At 35.9% G+C, this 24,951-nt stretch overlaps 2 protein-coding genes across 2 annotated transcripts; both read left to right on the forward strand.

Annotated features, from left to right (window-relative positions):
* The first annotated feature begins 9,528 nt into the window (after positions 1-9,528).
* LOC130685117 (olfactory receptor 6C3-like) lies at positions 9,529-10,464 on the forward strand. The gene has a single exon (XM_057508300.1). It carries the CDS (start codon positions 9,529-9,531, stop codon positions 10,462-10,464), a length of 936 nt encoding a protein of 311 aa, XP_057364283.1.
* Positions 10,465-18,910: 8,446 nt separating this feature from the next.
* Positions 18,911-19,876, forward strand: LOC130685118 (olfactory receptor 6C3-like). Its single transcript, XM_057508302.1, has one exon. The coding sequence runs from the start codon at positions 18,911-18,913 to the stop codon at positions 19,874-19,876; it is 966 nt and encodes a 321-aa protein (XP_057364285.1).
* Positions 19,877-24,951: the final 5,075 nt, after the last annotated feature.

Raw genomic sequence — 24,951 nt, forward strand, 5'->3', positions numbered from 1 at the left:
AAAAGACCTAAAATATCTCTAAGCAGAATAAATCCTAAAAATGACATGTGTTTGCTGATTATGTCTGTTGCTCTTTCTTTTTCTCCAGGGTGGAAGGACAGGTGCCCTAGTCCATGTCACCCAGACCCTGGCTTCCACTCCGCGTCTGATTATTGGATATTCCTCCCCAAAGCCCATTTCCTAGCAGGGCACAGTGATCCTTTCGTACATTCAGGCATGAATTTCTCTGCAGTTCCTAAATACACTGGTATTCCACAAATTTTGCCTCTACCCTCATGTATCTAGTGAGAATAGCTCATTCCCCAAGACTGACCTTGTGTCAGTACACTTTTGATTACAGAACTAGGTCCAGTCTATTTTAAGGGACTGGTATTTCCACTCCTATGTCTTTCCACATGTATCCGCCTGAGCCTAAAGAGGCCTTGCCTATGTGTGCTCAAAACTGTCTCATTTCCTGTCCCCAAATCATATTATATTTGTGACCTGTTACTCTCAGACTCCACCAGGATGGAATGGGTGGCCTTGAAAATATGATAGGTTGTATCAGATCCTAAAAAGAATAATTCAGTGTATTTCTGTGCTCCTACAGGACATGTTTTCATCTGTAACTGTAAGGTACATGGCAGAATTTCCAGAATCTTCCTCCTGGTCTTAGTCCATTTACATATCAGTAGGTGTTTACCACTGCAGAGCCTCCCATCAATCTGGGAAAAGGGGTGGAGAGAAAACAGTAATTCTTTCCTGCCTTCCATTCCTGGAAGGTAATTGGTCTGGCATCTGCCAGTCACCAAGGACCTGCCCATGGAGCTCCTCCTGGAAGGGGCAGGTAGGAAGTAGAGAGCATACCATGGCTGCAGGGTGTGAGCCTCATCTGGAGGAGATGGAGGGTGCCAAACCTGGCTAGTGATTGAAAGGAATAAAAACCTTTTTCCCAACCTACCCTCCCCCTTGACTTATTTTGGTTTCATCAGTTTCATAGGGGACACCCTGGGCCAGAAACACCTGCCATGAGTTTGCAGGATCTGGTGAATCCAAAAAGCTGTCTTCATGGGTGTGATATTTGGGTGGGATGCTCCTATAGATGGTGGGGAGATACCCTTGGACACCCAACAGGGGTGATGGGAAGACACCCAAGGTCACACTTATGTGTGGTTGTTATTCAACTCAGGTTCCACCTGTGGATGGTGGGGATTCACCCAGGGATTCCCCAGTGAGGATTTTGTCTGGGGTCAAGTGCCTCCTAGAGAAGTGGGGCCCTCCCTAGAATTGGGAAGGGGTGGGGTCACCAGAGGCAGTGGAGTTGGCCCTCTGCAAAATCAGGCGCTCATTAGGGGAACTGAGTGATCACAAGGTGGCAGGAAAAGTGGGGTGGCTGCTTATCACAGCATTGGAAAGTGTTACCGAGGAGAGAGATGCACTTCAGCAACAATAGGAAGAACAGGGAGATGAGTTGTGGAATGCTCTGAAAAAGAAGTGAAAGAGATTAAGAACTGAGATTGTGTTAATGAGAAACATACTAGTGGCACGGGAGGGGGCAGCAGAAAAATGTGAGCTACAAAGGCCGTGAGTGGGGTGAAAGAAGGGGGTGGCACCTTCAGCCTCAGAGATGGCAGATGAGACATCAGGGGAGCAGGAGCCAGGTCAGGATGAGGTGGTGGGGCCAAGGGCAGAGCTGCTGCTGAGGCCGCTGCCTGAGGCACCAGCCCCTCCCATGGTGATACCTGCCCATTTGTAGTTAAGGAAATAAAGAGGCAACAACCACAGGCTCCTCAGGGAGAGGAGCAGTCCACTCCCCAGTTTGTGGAGCACGCCATGCTCCACCCCTATACACAAGCCACTGTGAAAGAGGACTATGGGTGTAAGCAACTGGCTGCTGTGTACCACGCCTCACTGGCCACAGAGCATCACCACTGGAACAGCTCTACCAAGGTATAACAACTTAACCCGTGCAAGATGGGTGTGAGACTGGACCCAAAGGCCACAGAGTGGCATGGCACAGACACCTGCACTGGCCAAATAGGGCACATATTTACAGCAGCATAGCACCCTCTTCACTAGTCCCTTAAATGCAGAACTCCAGTGGTTATTGGGGTCAGTGACATACATCAGTGGAAAACAGGAAGAACTTGCTTTTGAGCCATTGGTAGCCAAGAATCCTTATCAGGTGGGAAAAGCCTCGATACCGGAAGATGCTTGTATACAGACGGCTCCAGTTGTGGGCAGCTCCCAAAGTGGAGGGCTGTGGCTTTCCATGCTAAGACTGAGACAATATGGATGGTGGATGGGGAGGGGAAGAGCGATCATGGGCTGAGATGGGCTGAGTTGCAGGCTCTATAGCTCATAATCACCCAGGAGCCCTCCCCTATAGTTGTCTGCACTGACAGCTGGGCCGTCTGTTGGGGCTTGACCCTGTGGCTACCAACATGGTACTATGCCAACTGGATGGTTGGTTACTGACCCCTTTGGGGACAAAAGTGGCAAGACCTATGGGCCTCTGGTCAGACTAAAACAGTCAGTCATGAGTGTGCATGTGACTGGCCATTTGCCTTTGGCATCCCCAGGGAATGATGAAGCAGACACACTGGCCCAGGTGCACCGGCTAGAAGGAAAAAGTGCCTTTGATATAGGCCTGTGGTTACATCAGCATTTGTTGCATGCAGGGCAAAAGACAATATGGGCTGTGGCCCATAGGTGGGGCTTGTGTTGACCTTTGAAAAAGTCAACAAAACCTGGAAGGAGTGTCTTGTGTGCTCTTAGAGGGACTTACACCAAGTCCTGCAGCAACATGGGGCAATAGTAAAGGGGCCAATATCCCTTGTCAGGTGGCAGATAGACTACATTGGGCCTCTGCCCATATTAGAAGGATATCGGTATGCCATGACTTGTGTGGACAGCTGCTGGTCCACATATGCAGGTCAGCATATGACCAAAAGGGGCCTAAAGCACCTCTTTGCAGCCTATGGCCAGCAGCCCGTGATTGAGAGTGATCAGTGGGACCACTTTACTGGACATGTGTTACAAGAATGGGTGCAGCAATTAGGAATAAAGTGCAAGTTTCATGTACCATATAAACCTACTGGGGCAAGTATGATAGAGAGGAACAATGGTTTGTTGACATCTGGCCTGAAGTCGACACCAGTAGTCTCCGGGGCTGGTTAGTCCACTTGATGACAGTGCTACAGCATTTGAATGAGACCCCCAGAGGGGGCACTGAGCTGTGTGAACATGCTAAAATACACATTGCTGCCTCTCCTACACAACTGCATGTGCAAACACATGAGGAATTATTGCAGCCAGGATATGTTCAGCAGAGCATCATCCTGCTGCCAGCACCAACCATGTTAAACCCTGGAGGCTCTGTTGAGTGGACATGGTGATAGAAATTCTGACACATGGACCAATGATGGCTGGCCCTTCTGGCACCTTGGGGACAAGGCCTGGAAGCTGGCCTCCTGTGTGTGAACCCCAAAGATCACAATCAAGTACCCAGAACCACTGGAAGATAAGAGCATCTTTTGGGAAGTTTTATTTTGTCTTTATGGACAATGCATATGCCACCCATAGCCCTACATACCATTCTGTCCATAGTTCCAACAGGAGGAAGGGTGAATATCTGATATCCTAGACCAGAATAGACCCCATTCCAGCCACTGTCTTATCAAAGGACCACTCTCTTGCATGTATCCTACCTGATGGGCAAGATTTGCCTATGTTCAAATAATCAAAACATGTGTCTTACTGCCCTTAAGTTTATTTTCTTCTACAGTCTTTGTATATCGGGCCTTCCCTCTAGCCACACCTGCTCCTTGATGAGCGTGCATGGAGCTCCCTACCAATTCAGCTGCTGGCCTCCTGTGGAATGCATGAGCTATGTAATTAACTTGAGTAGGAACTTTTACCCAGCTGGATTCTCACGCTTGAGGATTGTCATGGTTTTATTGCTACCTGTATCATAATTCCTGTTGTTATTGTATGTTATTAGTCTGGTTGCAGTACTCCAGTTTTTCACACATAGGCCACTGCAGAAGATTGGGGGCATGTAGATTGTGAGGTAAGAATTCTGCAGGTGTGGATTGTGAATTAAATATCTGGGTTTAAAATTTAACATTAACTTTAACTTGAAAATGGACTTAAATAGCCCCAAAACTTTGTAACCACTAACAGGTGGCAGTTTCTCTTTGTTCTTCCTGTTTCCTGAGTTTCAGGGTCAGATAATGCAGGAAGATGATTTTGCAGAAACCAAGTGATCCTAATCCCAGAGAACTGGGGAAGTAAAATGTCCAGAATCTCCTGCCTGGCCTTAGATCATATACATATCAGTAGCTATTTATCACTGCAGAACCTCCTGTTGATCTGGGGTAAGGGGTGGAGAGAAAATGGCCATTCTGTCCTCCCCTCCATTTCTGGTACATAATTGGTCTTGAATCTGCCAGTCACCAAGGACCCACCCATGGAGTTCCTCCCAGAAAGTAGTGGGAGAACTAGAGAATGCACTGTGGCCGCAGAGCACAAGTTGTGGCTGGAGGAGATGGGTGGTGCTGAGTCTGGCTAGTGATTGTAAGGAATAAAAGCCTTTCTCCCAAACCACCCTTCCCCTTGACTTATTTTGGTTTCACCAGTTTCATAGTGTACTCACCCTGGGCTGGGAACACCTTTCCCTGGAGCTACAGTAAGATAGGTGGAGTCCTTTGGGCCCCCAATTATACCTGATGAACTTCTACACCTATGCAATGCCTTCTAGCAACATTACTCACCCCTTTCTCCATTCATCCTATCAAGGAAACTAAACAATGCCTTAGTTCTCTCAAGCTTTTTACCAGAGTAACCTCAGATCTCCCTAGGAGAATTCTTGATGGGGATCTGTATTTCTTTGGCTGGTCCTTCATACTTTGGTGGGATGTGGCTGCACATGAACATATACTTGGAAATTTTTCTAGCACCTAGATAATTTTGGCTAATGACACAGCCAAAGCACCTGCAAATTTACAGAAATCACTTGATTCTTTCGCTATAGCAGTATTACATAATAGAATGGCATTAGATTATATATTGGTTGAACAAGGAGGCATCTGCACTATAGCAAATACCTCTTATTGCATGTACATTAACACTTCTGCCCAGTTTCAAACTACTATTGAAAGGACTTGCCAATAAGCTACTCAGTTACAGCATAATTTAGATCATCAACACACTCCATTTTTAGGAGGATTTGGGACAGGAATAGAAGATTGACTTTCCAGATTGTTCTCCTGGATCCCCAGCAGTTTCAAGTACATAATTATGAAAGTATTTAAATTCTGTCTGTCATGTCTTCTGATAATCTTACTCCCTTATTTTGGGTTCACAATCATAATGTGGTGTCTTCCCAAATTATGTAAATCCACACTCACACCTTGGGACAACAGTATCATCTTTGGTGACAACAGGTGTATGCCTTCCATTTAAAAAATCCTGATCACTTGGTGCCTTAATTCCACAAGAAGTAGGCAGATGAACTTTGTCATCCACATATCCCTTGAAATGGAAGGTGAAAATTGACAGTGGGGATTGTGATAGAAAAAAACGGAATCAAATATCTGGGTTTAAAATTTAACATTAACTTTAACTTGAAAATGGACTTAAGTTGCCCCAAAACCTTTGTAACCACTAACAGGTGGTGATGCCGGGGTTCTTGTTTGCGGAGTCGAAGAATGAACTTAGCCAACAGTTGAGGTAGAAGAGCCAGGGAGACTTTTATTGAGAGACACAGTGAGAGGACAGACAGAGCTCCTGGCTCACGCCAGGAGGGGACAAGAGAGCCCAGGGAGGTGCGTTGTCTAGGGGATTTATAGGCAGTTGAGGATTTGGGGGAAATTAAAAAACTATTCCTTTCTTTTCCTCAAAATCTTCTCGTTATGTTTTGTGATTTGACTGGTGACAAGGACAGGTTTTTGGTATCAGTCCCACAACTAAGTGCCCAAATTCTTACCTTGATTTACCATTTCTTGACCAACATAAGGAAGACTCTTTGGAGAAAAGACTCAGTCCAGTTCCAATGCAGGAAAGTGTAGTATGAACCTGAAAAACTTACCAGTAGAAGATAGGAAGGAATCAAGCAGAAACCGTCATGTCTGAAACAGAAGGCAACCTGAAGAGCTTCCCCCTGGCCAAAGCACTCCAAAGAGGCAGTGTTGTCAGTTCAAATCGCCCTTAAAATATTTATGTCAATCACTAATGGAACCTACAACAAATGCAAAATTTTATAAAACCAGGTATTCAAAAAGATACTAGAGAACCAATAGAATACTGAAAAAGGTATAAAATAGGCACTCATCTGGGCCCTTCTGTGTAAACTATAATAACAAATATGCAAATGGTAAATGACAGATTAAGAATATAACCTCGTTGAAGTACATAATGAATAAATAGCTTCTACCTTTGATCAAGAATGGCTTTTAAGAAGTAAAGAAAAGACAAACATGTATCTCCTGTTGGAAGTTTAAAATTCCATTTCTGGAGTAGTCTTCCAAGAGAGTTCTCAGACCTAAACGTGGATTAAGCCTCTACATCTAAATAGCAATTACAGAAAATTGCAAGTATGAGGATGCAATCAAGGGAAGCATTACTGCACAGTTGCCCTCCATGAATAATGATAGAGTTTCTTGTTACTTATTAATTGGACTTTTAGGGTGAAAATATAACAGCATTAAACTATCTCCACAAAAGTGATCTATAGGAATCCTGTCTTATATCCTTGCAAGTTGCTGAGAGAGTAAATCTTAATCGTTCTCACCACAAAAAAATGGTAGCTCTGTGTCAACTAACTCCACCATGGTAATCACGTCACAACACGTAAGTGTGTAAAATAAACATGTCATATACTTCAAATTTACACAATGTGATATGTCAGTTATATCTCAGTAATGCTGGGAAAAAATGAATGAAGTGGACAGGGTCTCACTCCCTATGATATAGAGCCACATCTGCCAAAATGCGACTTCACAAGTTGAATAAACACAATATATACACTGTCAAAAACTTAAGTTATGCCTATCTTTTCTTCCACCATTCTTCAAACTTTCTTCTAATTCCTCTCTTCCAAGAAGTAATCCCAAACAAGCACCCTAGCCATGAGTTTTCTGCATTGGTGACTATATTACCAATTGATTATATAAATTCATTACCATATTTTTTTCATGTGTTAAATGCATGCTTATATATTTCATTTAAGTATATAACACTTAGTAACAAGTAGTTATTACATGATATGAATTATTAGTTTATTTAATTACAAATACATGTCTTATTAATAATTATGTATAATTGTAATTCACTAATCAGAATTTCTAATAAACAAAATATTAGTATTATGTGATATTTCTCATTAGAATGTTAAGTACGTGATAAATGTAAAGGCCAAGAAGAACAATACAATGGACAAAATTGATTGCTATTAAATATTGCATTTTGTAATGAGAATTAAATTATTTAGCCTATGTAACATCTTCTTTAAAAATTGTGAGCATATGTGCATTAAAACAGTTATTATTTAACTCAGAATTATGAAACGAACTTGCAAGCCTAAGGGTAAACAACAAAAAGGATATATGTGGAAATCATTTCTGTTTCGAGAAGATTAAACATAAATTAGTTTAATAGTTGTCTTTTTGAAAGGAAGTAGACTTCATAACTATTTTTATAACTCATGAAATATTAAGTAATTGTGATTAATATAAGTAATTATTTAGTAGAAGTCAACATTTTAAGTCCTCTGTGGGCCAAAAAGATGAACATAACTGTTCTCAAGGGAGATTCACTGTGGAGGAGTTGGGAGGCTACTGAGAAATCCAAGGATGGCTTCTAGAAATCCCTCCTGGTCTAAAAGGCAGCAGACATGTGGAATGGACTTGGCCTTGGACCCTGGAGATCAATGTGAAAGTCTATTTCAAGGTCCAAACAAGTAGACTTAGAAAACTTGACCTATAGTGTGACCAGAAGGAAGCCAGATCCTAGTATAAGAATCTGTATTCACAATACCCAATGTTGTAATATCTCTCCCAGTTCTCTCTTTAAATAAGGCTTTTGTCAGCTTCTAGGAAAAACATTATTGAAGAGGACTATAGCATATTTCCACATCTTCTTAAGGTTTCTGGCATTCCATTTTTATTTCTTGACCTACTTCCCTTTAGCCATCATACAAAGAAAAAAAAATCAAATATGATTAGTGTGAATTTTGCTAGTGTCTTGCAAAGAAGCAACGCTTTTACATTCTATCCTGCAAGCAGAAATTTGACTATAAAATATGGAGGAAGTATCTGTCACAATTTTCACAAACCAAACTCTACAGTATAGTGTATCCAATGCAGCTGGAAATTAATTGACTGCATGAGGATGATGAGAGAGGTTTTCTTATATATTTCTGGAATCTCCTTATGGAATGAGCAGTGGTCTCATGTAAAAGATAATTGTGGGTCAGAATTACAAGAGAATAAAACATTTTTTCATAAAGCTCAATAGCTTGGAAAAGACATTCAAATGGAAAATGCACTAACTACAATTTGGGTAAAAGAGCTGCTAAGATCTGAGGAGAGTAGTTTTTTTTTTCCAATTTGTGCTTTGGTGCAAAAAAAGAAATAGATAAGTACTGCATGCATGTCCCTAAAAACATGAAAATAAATTTTTTCTCTCTATATATTTCTAGCAGTCATAGAAGATGTCAAACATTAATGATATCAATGGAATTTAAGACATATCTGTAAGTAAGTAAGTGAATACTTTCTCTATTTTTTAAATAAACGAATTAGGCTTTTCATTTTATCCTATAGTAAATATATATGTAACATATTACTATATAATATATATAGAATGTTTTCTTTATTATTTCAGTAATTATACCCACCAATCTTAATATTAAAAATAAAATGAATTATATTAAATAATAATTGCAAGTTAAAAAGTCAATTTTATTTGTTAAGAAAATCATTAATTGATTTCTAAAAAGTGTAACAGGTTTTTTGCATTAGTCTTCTAAATTTCACTTTTACCTTCTGATGGAATCAAAGTCATTTCTGTTTTCAGGTGGTGATATCCTCTAATAAACACATGACAGAAAGAAAGGAAAATGCATATTTCATATGATAATTTCAACAAAAAATGCAATAATAATTTGTAAAAATTGGACAAAGCAAGAAGTATTGGTTTTTATTTACCATCATCTCTCAATGATGTGGTTAATTGTGTGAAGATTTCCTAACTTTTCCTGCTAGATTCAAAATAAGGGAACTAGTAAATGAAGCGGAACTCAACTCCCAAATACGTAGTAAAACATAATGCAAACAAGAGAGTGAAGAGAAAAGAAAATCAACATGGATTACAGAAAGTGCTTTCAAATTGTATCAAGGATGATGATATTGATCACAACGAATCACATATTTCATCTCTTCCATTTAGTACTCTTTCCACCTAAATGTGTTTAAGAGAAAAGAAGAGAGAGAGAGAGAGAGAGAGAGAGAGAAAGAGAGAGAGAGAGAGAGAGAGAGAGAGAGAGAGATGAACCACACAATGATCACAGAGTTTATCCTTCTAGGTCTTTCTGATGATCCTGACCTTCAGATTATGATTTTCCTCTTTTTATTTATCACATATGTATTAAGTGTCACTGGAAACCTGACTATCATCACCCTAACCTTGGTAGACTCCCATCTACAGACACCTATGTACTTCTTCCTCCGAAACTTCTCTTTCTTAGAAATCTCCTTTACAACTGTATGCATTCCCAGATTTCTGGGGGCAATTATCACCAGGGATAAGACTATTTCCTATAACAATTGTGCAGCCCAACTATTTTTCTTTATTTTCATGGGGGTGACTGAATTTTACATTCTAACTGCCATGTCTTATGATCGCTATATTGCCATCTGCAAGCCCCTTCATTATACAACCATCATGAACAGGAAACTCTGCACCCTTCTTGTGCTGTGTGCCTGGCTGTGTGGGTTTCTGACCATCTTCCCTCCTCTTATGCTTCTCCTCCAGCTGGATTACTGTGCTTCCAATATCATTGATCACTTTGCATGTGACTACTTTCCCCTTTTACAACTATCATGCTCAGATACATGGCTTCTAGAAGCAATTGGTTTTTACTTCGCTTTGATTACTTTGCTTTTCACTTTGGCATTAGTGATTTTATCTTATATGTACATTATCAGAACTATTTTGAGAATCCCATCTAGCATTCAGAGAAAAAAGGCTTTCTCCATTTGTTCCTCTCACATGATTGTTATTTCCATCTCTTATGGAAGCTGCATGTTCATGTATGCTAATCCCTCTGCAAAAGAGAAGGCATCATTGACCAAAGGAGTAGCTATTCTCAATACCTCTGTTGCCCCCATGCTGAACCCCTTCATTTACACCCTGAGAAACCAGCAAGTAAAACAAGCCTTCAAAGATGTGGTCCATAAAGTAGCATTTTCTGCAAATAAATGAAATATGTATTTTGGCAAAATCCAAGGACACTCTAAAGAGCAGTAAAATCTCAACATTTCTCAATATCTATATGCTTGTTTTTTTAAGTCCCTTTCTATGCCACATTACAGTTAATTTTATATTTCCCAGTTCTTTTCTTCCACTTCCATATCCAAGTTTCTCCAACACACTGGTTATTGAGTTATTTAAAAATATGGTAAAGTTTATTTATCTCTGGAAATGAAATGTATTTCTTTTAGACAGACTCTATATTGCAATGTAAGAAATAGTTTTAATTCTGTTAATTTAAGTCCCTAAAAGGTATATATGATATTACATTTTACTTCAAGTGAACATTTCAAAATTAGTATGCAATTTCTTGTGTGTTTTCAGGATGTACATTGATAATTTCTTAATATTTAAAGAATCTACATGTTTTGCATTATTGTATATGAAATTCAGTCCATAGAGGCAGTATGTATCAGTGCATTGCACTGTGAATATGAAGATGTACACTTTGTGAAATTTATCATCTTTATGACAATTATTTTGAATTCTCTTTTATGTGTCCCTGTGCATCTATTTCTTTAGGGTATTTTTCTAGAGATTTATTTTGTTTCCTTGATAGGGTTATTTTCTGTTTCTTCATGTTCCTCTTTACTTCATGTTGAGATCTACACATTTGAAAAAACAATCACCAATCTCAGTCTTTAAACTGGAAACTGGATTCATACAGGAGAAGACCATCACCACTCAGTACCCCTAGAGATTCTGGGGGCCTCCCACAGCTTATCTGAGGACTTGTTTTCTCGGATATTTTTTTGGAGATTCCCAATTAGAAGATTTTGCCCATTTTTGCAAAATGGAGTTCGTAACCTCTTGCTCCCTGCTTCTGTCTGTGGTATCTCAGGTCCTTGAAGTGACAGTTGTCACCCAGCTCATTTTTGTCTCCAGCAGCTGCCAGGCATCTATATATGTCAGGTTCCATAATGGCCCCATAACAGGCTGCAGATACTCCAGTCCCTGGCAGTCCCTGAAGAGCCCCAAAATTGGACACATGCTGCACTCTCCTCTTTTCTCCCTGAAAGAGAGGCTGCTGAGCTGTAGGCCTCAGTCTGTTGTAAATGGATCCTCTGGACATGACATTTTCAGAAAACCCTCTTATGGAGTCATAAAATATACTTTCCTTAAATTAAATCCTCCTAAATTAGTTGAATTTCACTTTATGGATTAGAATATGGTCAGAGTATTATAAACATTTAAAACTGTGAGTAATGGTGGTTGAATGCACTGTTCAATTAAAGTCAACTAGGTCAAGTTCATTATCATATTATTTAAATCTTTTGTACTTTCACTGTTTGTATTGTTACTGAGTGATTTAAATCTGCCAAAACAATTATGGAGTTGGTTCTTTCTCTTTGTAGTTATGTCAATTTTTAATTTTTGTATTTGTTTGCACTGCGCTTTTATGCAGACACAGATTTAGAATTGTTCTATCTTCTCAGTGAACATAACTTTTTTTAACCATTATGAAAAACCACCTATTCCTTTCTATCTGAAGTAAGCTTTTTCCATAACACCTATATTCACTAATATTGATACAGATATACCAGTAGTTTTTGTATATGAATATTGTTTACAAAGCATATATTTTGTAAATAATTCACTTTTGAATGGATGCTAGCATATTGTGCAGAACATCTATAACTAGGTACATATTTTCATTCCCTGGTGAACCAGTTATTAGGTATTCTCAATAAGGCCATACACATGGATAGGGGAAGAGGATGTAATGAAGCAAAAATTTGGTTCAAAGGAGTCTTAGTCATGTGACATAAACCTTACTTGTGCCTTTTGGTCCTGCTCTAGTCTGATGTCCTATGATTTATTTGGTTATAGATTTGATGATAGACTGCTGCTGTGAATGACAAACATTATAGCTGAGATGGTCCAATAACAGTTCATTATGGGAAGTTGAAATCTAATAAGCAATTGATGTCCTACAGTTTGGCCATTAGACTCTACTAGGACCCAGTAGCAAGCAAGTAAATGTTGTTCAAAAGGAAAGGATCTACCCATAATAGATTTCTCTCTATCACAGTTTATGTTATGAGTCTCCACTTGTGGAAAAGAAGAGGTGCCATGGTGCACCCCCATTTGTCAGTGACACTTCAAATAGCATTAGAATGTCTTGGTCATTTGGCCCAATAGAAGAACACTAATACTGAAACCAATATTAAACTTCATATGGAAAAACAAGCTAGCAGTAATAACTAAGAAATTGTAAGAAATAAGACCAATGTGAGAGACCAACCACAGAGCTATTAAAATATAAGATAAATATTATATGTACCTCAATATAAAATAGTAACAATAATAAAATAACATAAGGTTTCTATAATTAAGACAGGTACTCAGGCATAAAAAGAGAGAGAGATCAATGGAGCAAAAAAAAAGTAAGTGATATATTTCTGAGTATATCTATTGTCATAATTTTAATGTTTAAAATATTCTTGTTTCACATATTCCAAAAATAAAATCAATTGAGCAATATGGGAAGAAAATGTGAAAACTGAATACACACAAGTGAACATACTGCTAAAACAGATTGATGAGCATGTAGGAGAAAGAACAAAGAACTAAGGAAATAGTTTTTTTAAGACAGTACTCTGGCAATTGGTCATTTGTAAGAGAGCAGCTGCAAAAAACATTTGCTTTGTTTTCATAATAATGGGAGTATAACAATTCTGAAACTATTTTGTGTGTGTTGTAGAATTGAGTAATTAATACAGTTCTAGATTGTTGTGGAAGCCAGGTTTCTTACCATGGAGGAAGAGAGATACAAAGGTGGCATGGAAAAGAAGTGGAAAAATTCTGGGTTGTTAGACCGAAATACAAAATGCCATTGTGAGTCTGTTTCTGTATTTTTTGTTTGTTTGTTTGTGTTAGATTCATGATACCTTCTAGGTCCAACCATGTTGTCTCAAATGGCAAGGTTTCATTCTTTTTTATGGCTCAGTAATATTCTCATAAATACAGAGAACAAATTGGTGGTTGACAGAGGGAGGAGGTAAACAGATAGGCAGAGGACATGAAGGTGGTTAAGAGGAACAAACTTCCAGTTACAAAATAATGTCATGAAGATAAAAAATGCAGCACAGGGAATATAGCTAATAATATTGTAATAACTTTGTATGGTGTCACAGAGCAGCTATACTTATTGTGGTAAACATAATGTATGCAACTGTTGAATCACTGTGTTGTACACCTGAAACTAATATAATATATTTCAAATACACTTCAATAAAAAATTTACAAAAAGAAATGTCAATGTGAAACTCATTTTCCAAGATGTATTTCCTCCTCTGTTCAATGGAAGTTTCAAGGAATACTGATAACCCAATAGCAAGATGCCCACAAAGCATCCAGATCTTGGGCTCTAAGTGTTAGGCAGAAAGACAGAAATGAGCTGGATGAAAAAGAAAGAGTCCCTGAAAAATGACTCAGGGAGTTGATCCTATAGAGCCAGAGAGCCAGATATGACTCAGGGAGTTAATCAGATGAATCCACAGTGACCAAGAGTGACTCAGGAAATGTTCAGGGTCTCCCCAGATAAGAAACATCAGAAGCACAGGCACAGCACAGCCCCTGTCCTCATTTCACCAATCAGAGAAAGCTAGAGAGCTGAGAGCTGTCAACCAAGGACTTCTCTGCCCTGCACAAGAAAAACAAACATATTTAAAGGCATTGGAAAAGAGGAAACAAATCTTTATTTGCAAATAACATGATATTCCTCCTAAGAACTTAGTACATTTACACTAAATGTTACTTAAACATGAAATTGTCCTCTCCCAGGAGTCTGCATAGGCAACAACACCCTTACCTCCTTTGGGTCTCTTTCCAAAGTTCACTCAATAAGACCTACCCCAATGATATTATTATAGTAGCTCCCCATTCCAAGGGTTTTCAATTTTCTCTTTATTTAAAAAGTATTTATTAACCTATAATACCATATAATTTACCAACCAATCTTGTTCACTGTTTGTTGTCTACAGTGTCTCATATCCCTCACCATGTGAAAGCAGGGATCTTTGTGTAGTTTATGGGCAAAATGATGTGCTCGCATAGAGGGGTGCTGGAGTCTGTCTATACCACTTCTCAAGAACCAGGTGTGCGTGTCTCTTCTCAAGTCTGCCTGAAGTAAGTTTACACTGGTAGCTTGCAATCTGCCATGGTGGGAGACTTCACATCATATAAATTGACCAGCCCAGCACCTCCACCCCTTCTGGTAAACATTTACCAAAAGTCACTCATCCTTCTCATTTAGAATATGCTTTTGCCATGTAATGGGTATTCAATAAATACTTTTGAATAAATAAATACATTTGAATAATTTAGAATGGTTCCAGTGTCACAGCAATCAGACCATTAATTATTTTATCCAACATTAACATATAATTTATATAATAAATATAATAGTGTGCATAACATTAACTTAGCTTTTAAAAATAATGTTCAAATAAAACACATGTTTCATCATAGCTAGACAACTTTCTATGACAAAGAAATAATTGAAAATTTCCTAATGTATTTGTTGGTATTTTTTTTCTTGTTCTATTTTACATTAGACCATTTGACAACACTTTTTTATTTAGTGTGTATTGACCTTTCATGCAGTCATGATAACTCTTCTTATGAAGGTTTGCATTTTGAACTTTCTAATGGTAGTAATTTTGAAATAATATAAGCCCTTATTTATTTCACTGAAAAAATTTTTTTAATGATGTGGGTTATCCCTGGAAATAGATGATATCCAACATCATCTATCAATAAAATACATTTCTGAGATTATAAATTAATTTGTAAAACAATAATTAAATTAAATAATGGTTCCCATAAATGGTATGTCAATCAAATATCTTGATGGGTCCTTATCTATAAAGGATGATATTGTATCACTGAAATTATGAGTAACATGCACTATAATTATTCAGTAATATGACGTCAATTTAGGTTTTGAAAGAAAGTCTTAAAATATTTAGATGCTTTAATGACTTTGAGTTATAAATGTTATACTTGGGTTTTGAACATATTAAGGAAAATATTATTCCTAATTGAAATTCTTCCTCCACTCTCTAAGAAGAGTGAGATCTGGTCACTGAACTATGTGTTTCTTTGGCTTTAAACAGTAGCTCATCAACCTCAGAATGCCTTGGAGACAATTAGACACCATTATTAAAAAAGCAGATGTCCTATTAGCTTGCCAATAGGAATGTAATAGACATAATCAGTCTAAATTAAATGTAAATTATTAGGAGGCCTACGAAAGTCTGAGAATTATCAGTAACTAGGAGTAGGAATGGTAGAAGGTAGGAGAGTGATAGAGTGATTAATGCAGAGAAAGAAATAGGCAATTCAGCATCTAGGAGTCTGAGAGAAGATATAATGGAGATGAAATATTTCTAATAGGATTTTTCAAATGAAATACAGTGCTTTGTAAAATAGAAACACATTCCCTTTCCTCCAAGCACATTATTGTGCACAGTTACACATCGGTAAAGACAAGATACTTAACTATTTTCTTTCTGTTTCAAACTCTTTATCTGAATAATAATAATAATAATGCTAACCTCATAAGGATTTTTGTTGTCTGGAAAAAAATGAGATAATTAAAGGGTATAGTAAATGCCTGATGATAAATAAAATATCAAAAATGATTGCTTTATTATTATTAAGGAGTTCGAAAAATGAAATATGAATAAAATGACTCTGGCTGCAAACATAAAAGCAAAGGAATAGAATTTTCATAAGTAGAACATCAGTTTCACTATGTCTACTGAAATGATAAATTTATATTTTTAATGCCTATTTTAATGTGTAGCACTTACAAAGGCAAGACAGTTCAGTATCTGTATATTGTCCTATGTGTTAACTAGTGGCTTGCTCATCCTTTCCTATTTTCTTTCTTCTATCCCACTTTCAAATACTCTCATCTTTTAATTCTATGAATAATCTGCACACCTAGCATTAAATGCACCCATGCTTCATGTCTATATTTATAAATGCAAAGAAATAATGATAAATTGTTAAAAGTAAAATTTACATTATATATGTATGTACTATAATATATGACTATTATATTCTTCTAATAATAAAATTTACATCTTTCATTGAAGAAAATATGGAAATAAGCAAGTTAAAAACATCCAATGAAAGATTTCCAAATTCTTTTCTTGGTTCATAAGTATTCTCCCAATGAGAAGATGTCATACTCAAAGTATTTATAAATAAGACTTTAAGGAAAGTGAATAATAATACAGTGAAGGAAAGTAGTCAAAAGGCAATAAAAGCTACATTTAGCAAATATTCTAGGACATTGGTCATGAACAATGCACAAGTTTTCCCTAATTTCAAAGACACAATTAAAGGATAACATTCTTTAACATGTTGCCTATTTCAGAATACAATCTGGTCTTATTAGAAATCCAAAATAGTGTTTTGTACTATTTCACTCTGGTATAGTAAAAATCTCTTCTCCAGGTTGCCAAAATTCAAGGCATGTAAGCACAGTTACTCTCCTGAGAATAAGTCCAGAATTTCTGGAAGAAAAATGTGGAATCCTTGTACAATCATAAAATAGTCAACTTCTAAGACAATCTTTCATACACTCCATATTAATGCTACTTACACATTTGCCTTATTGTCCTCAATAATCTTGCTTTTTATGCTTCTTTATCAATATTTTTAAAATTGATTCAACTGTATTTTTTAATGATACCCCTCCTTGGCACTCTGTTTACTTAATGAAGTCCCCTGAGACAACAAAAAAAGACATATATATAAAAAGTCCAGTTCCATTTGTATGGCATACATAGAGAAGAACATTCCTTATTTTCTGTTTTTCAAAGCATCCTTAGTGGGAAAATACAACAATCTCTGAACTCTAAAGAAAATATTACTTAGAGTTTATGGATGTATAATTGTAGGATTACAAAACTTTAATATTCAGTATTTGTAAAAATACAAAGAAAATGTTTATTTAAAAAGTGCTTTGTATCATACCAAAGGGCATGGAAGAGTATTTTACCAGTCAACCAAGGTGTGATAGAGTTTGTACATGGAGTTAGTTGAGAAACAAAAAGCAAAAATGAGTCGTGTTACAATAGTGTTAAAATATTTTACAATTATTAGGAATGTAGGATATTTTTGTGGGTCAAATATTACTAATCAAACAACAAAGGGAACTATGAGAGCAATGAAAAAGTTAAATCACTATACTTGTTTTGAGAGAGGTAGAGAGACCAAATAAATTACAAATGCAATTTACCAGCTGTGAAATTATGTAAATATTTAGGCAAATCAAAAAATAAAATTTGAGACTAAATCATCAAGAAGAATCAGAAAGCAAGTAAATTTGTTATTCGTCAATATAATATATATTAATGCAATTGATCAAATGTTTTAAACTGTTATTTGCATATGTGTTTGTGAATTTACAACCCTTTCAATATTAAAAAATAAATAACTGTTTACTACCAAGAAGACTATTAACATAGTCAGAATGCAGGAACACAGAAATAAGTCCTGGATTGTTAATTTCTTTCTTTCTTAGTTTCATTGGTGTTCTGTTACAGAAATAGGATTTTAAAAAAGATATTCCGTATCAAAAAGACTATTTGCTTCCCAGTAAATGTTAAAAAAAAATAATTGTGCATTGTGTGAATTAAACTATTTCTAGGCAATTATTTATTTTAGTAATAGGAGTTTACCTTCTTGTCTTTCTGGCCTGTTTATCAGAAAAAAAAATGATGTGGGGAGACTGATAGCATCAATAAAACCCTTTAGAAAGTAATTTAGGAGAGAATGGTCAACAAAAATTCCCATGGATAAACATATTTTCTAAAGTGAAATGATTATTATATTGACTAATTGTTTAATCTTACGAAAGTTTCCTAAAGTATTGTGTACCTAAAAATATACAATGTGGAGGTAAGCTAAATCACCTCTATAAACTTTCAAATCCTGCACTTAGATTATCTTCAATCCAGACTGGTTTTTATAATATTGAAGAAAGAAAAATTTATAGGAGTATTTTCATAGTTTCTATAAAAGGAGCTAAGTATTGTAAAGAATAATTAGAATCTGAGTTTTAAGGAAACATTAAAATAAATGGTTTCTGTTTAAATGTTACCACAAGACTTCACTATTCATGGTCTATGGTAGTATATTTTTCAAACAAAATAGATCAATATTTAACTTCAGATGATACTCACTAATTGAATAAATGGTCAAAAAGAAATTGGACAGAGTTGCTACAAGGGAACAGGTGTTTTGTATCTCATAGATTATTCATCATCATGAATATTTAAAAATGTTTATACTCTATCTTCAATCCTGTTTTAACTTTTTATGTTCTATAGGGGCAGCATACATTTTCTGTTCTCAATGAGGGAGAAAAGAATCAGCAATGAAAAACCACACAGTACCCACTGAATTCATTCTTCTAGGGCTGTCAGATGACCCAGAGTTTCAGATTGTGATTTTTCTCTTTTTAATTATCACATATATACTAAGTATCACTGGAAATTTGGCCATCATAACTCTGACCTTGGTGGACTCCCATCTACAGACCCCTATGTATTTCTTCCTCAGGAACTTCTCCATATTAGAAATATCCTTTACAACTGTCTGTATTCCTAGGTTTCTGGGCTCAATTATCACCAGAGATAAAACAATTTCATACAACAATTGTACAGCTCAGTTGTTTTTCTTCATCTTCATGGGCATTTTATTTTTATCTTCTATCATATCTTATCATGAATTTTATCTTCTAACCGCCATGTCGTATGACCGGTACGTGGCCATCTGCAAGCCCCTGAGTTATGCGACCATCATGAACGAAAGAGTCTGCGTATTGCTTGTCTTTTGTGCTTGGCTGGCAGGATTCTTAAATATCTTCCCACCAGTTATTCTTTTTCTCCAGTTAGATTACTGTGGCTCCAATGTCATTGATCACTTTGCTTGTGATTATTTTCCCCTCTTGCAATTATCCTGCTCAGACACATGGCTCCTAGAAGTGATTGGTTTTTATTCTGCAATAGTGATTCTGCTTTTCACATTGGCATTAATAATTCTATCCTATATGTTCATCGTTAGGACAATTCTGAAACTGCCTTCTGCCAGTCAGAGAAAAAAGGCATTTTCTACATGCTCCTCTCACATGATTGTCATTTCCATCTCTTACGGAAGCTGCATATTCATGTATGCTAACCCCTCAGCAAAAGAAAAGGCATCATTCACCAAAGGAGTAGCTATTCTGAATACTTCTGTTGCTCCCATGATGAATCCATTCATATATACCCTAAGGAACCAGCAGGTGAAGCAAGCCTTTAAGGACACTATCCAAAAGGCTATGTTTCTCTCTGGTAAATGAAAGCATTAGTAGCCTTAAAATAATAAAGTTCTTTTCAATTGTTCTATTATTCATACTCTGGAAATGATCTTTCCTTCACCACACTTACATATTTTCTCTTCTTTTCCATTCCAATATTAAAATTCACCAAACATTGAACTGAATAAATTTGAACTAAATATTGCTTCAGGATCTTCTGTAAATTCAAATGTTTATTCAAATGTATTTTGATGAAGTAAAAATATGGTTTAATGATTATGATTTTGAGTAGAAGTTGTTTGTGTTTGAAGAGATATAGGGCATTTAGTTTGATGAATGAGTGTTAGGATAGAAATGGATTTCTGAACTTTTCATCCTTACCAGGTAATAGAAATGAATGTTATTAGAAAAATTTTGTTCTATTTGGCATTTCCTTGAAATCAAATAATCACAATCACCAGGGGTTGGGAATACAATATAAATATTGACTTTATTTTATTAAAAGATTAGACACTCACATACATTAAAACTCTTTATATTATTAGAATTATGATACTAATGAAGAAGAAAAGGAGGAGGTGGAGGCAAAAGATAAAACAGATTTTTGTCCGCCATCACTATTCTCCAGATCCACTATTTTCTTTGTGTGGATTCACTTAATTCTGCTAACAACTTTATGAGGTACCTATGATTATTACGCTTTTTTAGTGAGAACTATTTTCCTTTAGGTAGATTCAATACCTCCAAAAATTAAAAAAAAATAGGTCAAGAACAGACAATGTAAAATAAACTGCATGAAACTATGATAAACTAGTGAGAGTTCAACTTTCTGGACAACCAATCTCTAATTGGAGCATCTAGAACTGACTTTAGGGTTTTGTGATATAGGGAAGAGAAATGACATCTGTTGATAATATTCTACACACTCTGCTTAAGGCAAATCATATGCAATATTTGTTTACAAAGTCTTTTAGAAAATGAGCATTATTATTCCTAATTTAAAGGTGAATGAGCAGAAAGGAATTGAGTTTGAAAGTTCAGTACAGAGACTGCAACTTTCACATCCAGAATTTGAATCACTCTTCTTTAACCTCAAAACCCAGACTTTTATTCTCACACTGACTTTCATTTGTAACAATTTAGGAATAGAAGCTCATGTTAAATATTTGAATTGTTAAAGGACTTTCTAATGTGATTGATGCCTTCAGGCCTTATTTAAACTTATATCATGACAGATATTGGGGATATAGAGATGAAAAAGGATGAGGCCTGCTCTAATTTATCTCAGTCTAGTGGGAAATAAAAAGAAGCACATAATTAAAATTTAATTTGGTAAATATAACAAGTTAGGTCTTGGTAGCCTACAGACCAAGGAATGTTATCATGGACAAAGAAAATATCAGTTTTCCTGCTTTCTCTCCTCGAAGAATTATGTTCAATTTCACAATAATTGCTGAATGTTGATTCATTTTAGCCATAAAGTCACAAGCATATGATAAATCCTGTCTGCTTTCGCTGTCATCTTAGTTTTCAGTTTTATTTTCTTTCTCAGTTTTCATTTTGTTTGTTATAAAAATCATATTTCCTGAGCAAAAATGGCTACTGGGGAAAGGATTAGCATGGTCTCTAAAACTCTTTCTCTATCCCTGCCCTTAATAGGGAATCATCAAATGATCTACTCAGTTTGATCCATGTACTACCAACACATCTCAGATCTATTTGAAAGAATTTATGTCAATGAACACAATCTAAAGAAAACCCAGTCATAGTAATATATATTCGATACTCTAAGATTGTATCTTGTAAATAATTAAATAAGTCATTCTGCATACACTATTTCTTATCTTAATATATGTGGCTATTAACACCTTCCTAGAAGCAGAATAAGAATCTCACAGATATAATTTCTTCCTAATTCTTATGTGATTGTGAAAATTCATTCAGATATTATTATTAAAAATATTTTTAAAGAAACTAGGTTACAGACATAGGCTAAACATTTGGGTTAATAGGACATACTGTTTTAACCCTATAGGATTATGGGCAACAGATAAAAAAGTAGACATTTAGATACTGAATTTAGTTCTTATGAAAACGTATACCAATTTCTAGATCAATATAAAAGATGGGATTGCTCACATTTCCTATGATCCAGTAATAATTTCCAGTAAAAGTAATAAATAAAATTAAATGGTATTCTGAGCAAAGAGAATCATGATTGCAAATACACAGTAGTAAAAGTAAGAGAAGTGTAGGGGAATCATGTGGAAATAAACAGAAAATGACAAATAACAATTGCTTCCTTTTTATGCTTTCAAAGAAAGCTAATTTTATTAATTCAATTTATTATGCCCAGAAAAGTAATGCTATAAAACCAATACTTACCTTCCTCGTATGAATATTATGTTTTAATGTAGGTTAAATGTTAATGTAGGTTCAAATGTTTCATAGGAAATGAATAATTTACATATGGGCAATGAATATCAGAACAGTGATTCAAATCATAGCAATGACCCCCAAATAAGCCATTGTACCAATTCCTGCATGAAGGAAGAAATCTTGCAAAATAAACATACACAAGGGAATCGTAGAATTTCAGAATAAGAATGGGCTATTTAGATTATTTATTTTTTCACAAAAGTACTAAATGAGCCCATTCAGAATGCTAGGCTTGGCTTCTGGGGATTTCTTTCCAAAATAATGTATCCCAGAAAATTAACATTCAGAAGAATTATTCATTTGGAATTAGACTTAAATCCCTAAAGCTAACTACAGAAAGTCATTTTAACCAAAAAAATTCAAATTCCCCAAACCCTTCAATTGGTAATCTCAGATATAGTATAAACTGCATGTTACTTTAGTCTCTATAGGCAAGACTATGGCATTTTTGGATTGGGCACTGACATTCACACCAACGTTGACCATAGCTATAGAATATGTGGTTGATAATTCATATTTCACTCATCGGTATTATGCAGTCATTCTCCATCAGTCTGCTTTGAGTCACAGTAAACCTTTGTATTCTTAAATAATCAAAGCTCTTTATTATTCACCATGCCCTACACCTCTATCTGATGTTAGGTCTCCTCTGCTAAAGTTCTTGAGCTCAAGCAACCTTCTTTGCTCCATGTACATAACTGGATCTGGATTGCTATTTTTTATAGTTATTTTGGATCACACGAGCCTTGGGAATGGTGCAGTATACTTACCAACATGATGATTATATGGTAGAAATATCCACAATGTACTGGAATTTCATTGTTCTTTATATATTAATGGAATGAGCATTTCTCAAGAAAAGAGAACATTTTGTTCATTACTGCATACCAAAAGGCTTATTGTAGTAATCACTAAAATATTTATTAAATTAACAAATGAATGGAAGTCACAAAATGCCTACTTCCTATCTAAACTATTAATATCTCTTGCCTTAAATTCATCATTGTTCTTCTCTGACATATTGTGTGAATAAGTTTCTATGTCTGGGTTTTCTAGGACTTCCTGTGTTTCAGAACCATAGATAGACATAGCTGAAACCATGAGCAGTGCTAGCCACCTCTTAAGCTCCTTATTCAACAGGCAGAACTTCTATTTTCTTTTTAGATCTGCCTCTCTGGGTCTCCACTGTGGACATATTTAGGACAAACACTCTCCTGTAATCATTAAGTTACCAGATGAATTGCATAATTATACTCCCATAGATATCACACTTTTAATGTTTTTTTAACTTGAGATGTCATTTAGACAATATAGAAGTACCATGATGATAACATTATTATTAACTTAGGGATATTTTCTTGCTGTCACTCCACAGGTATCTGTGGCTTTCTTGAGGTGGATTTCATCAAGTCTGAGTAGTTGTTCACCTACTCCTTCATTTACTCTGTATAATCTCCAGAAGCACAAATCCATTGACCTATCTTGGACAAATTAGCTTAACTCTTAAAGAGTCAGTTTATTAATATGAAAATTGGGGAGAATAATAGGAATTCTCTCAGAGGTGGTTGTGAATATTTACTTAAACAAGGCTTAAGAAGAGCTTACAAACTTGTCTGGTACCTTCCAAGTGCTTAATAAACTATAACTATTACTATTATCTTAAACAATGCCAGTATTAATTGAATGGCATATGGCCATCCACATACAATTTAGACAAAAATAATCCTGCTTTATGAATCACAATAGTGTCATTAAGACAACTGTCCATGTATAGTATTGGTACCCCCATCTGTAAGTTGATGATTATAATAATTTTTACTTAATTTATTGATGTCAATAATTTAGACTTCTTTTGGATATCACTATTCCAAAAACATTTTTTATTAATTTATCCATATTGCTGGTATGGATCATAGCAGATTCAGATGACCCTAAATCCTAAGGAATAGCACTAGATTCCTAGATTCCTCAAGAGCAGTTTTCATGAAGACTTAATTTTGTGAAAAGGCTTTGAGATCATTCTAGGAAGCTCATCCTAAAATCTGTCTTTAGCTCTCTTGATAATTCCTTAAGCCAATCATTACTTTATATTAAATAGATTTATGTTTAAGTAGCTAGGGTGAATTCTGTTCTCTGCAACTACAATCGATATACAGAAAGCATATCCAGGTAACAGACTCACAAAACAATAAGAATCTGGGACCAATTTATTAACCTGGTTTTATCAGAAGTCAGCAATGATTCCAAATTAGACAATAAGACACTTGTAGTCTACATGTACACATTAACAAAGCAGAGGTCACCTAGAATTAAATACCTACTTTTTATTAGTGCATACAGAATTAATACTAAAAACAAGGTCAAATAAACTCAAATAAGGATACAATACTGTGCAGTGGGCTGGCTGCTTCCCAATGCATTAGACTGTTTAAAGAAATAAAATGTAGTTGTAACATTTCAGTAATCTCTTAACTGAAGAGATGACATAGCTAATATTAAATCCTGGTCCTATAGGTTCCTTAATGTAAGTTCATTTAATTTACAACCTCTCCACATGTCTAATGTGAATTGATTGAGTAAGACTGGGGATATAGAGAATTGAAATAAAGGCATCATGTGGATTCAGAGGACTCTGAGTACCTGAACTTGGAAGCACCACCTAAACTCTGTAACCATCA

This window comes from Manis pentadactyla, chromosome 10, assembly GCF_030020395.1.
Source record: "Manis pentadactyla isolate mManPen7 chromosome 10, mManPen7.hap1, whole genome shotgun sequence".
NCBI classification, from domain to species: Eukaryota; Metazoa; Chordata; class Mammalia; order Pholidota; family Manidae; genus Manis; species Manis pentadactyla.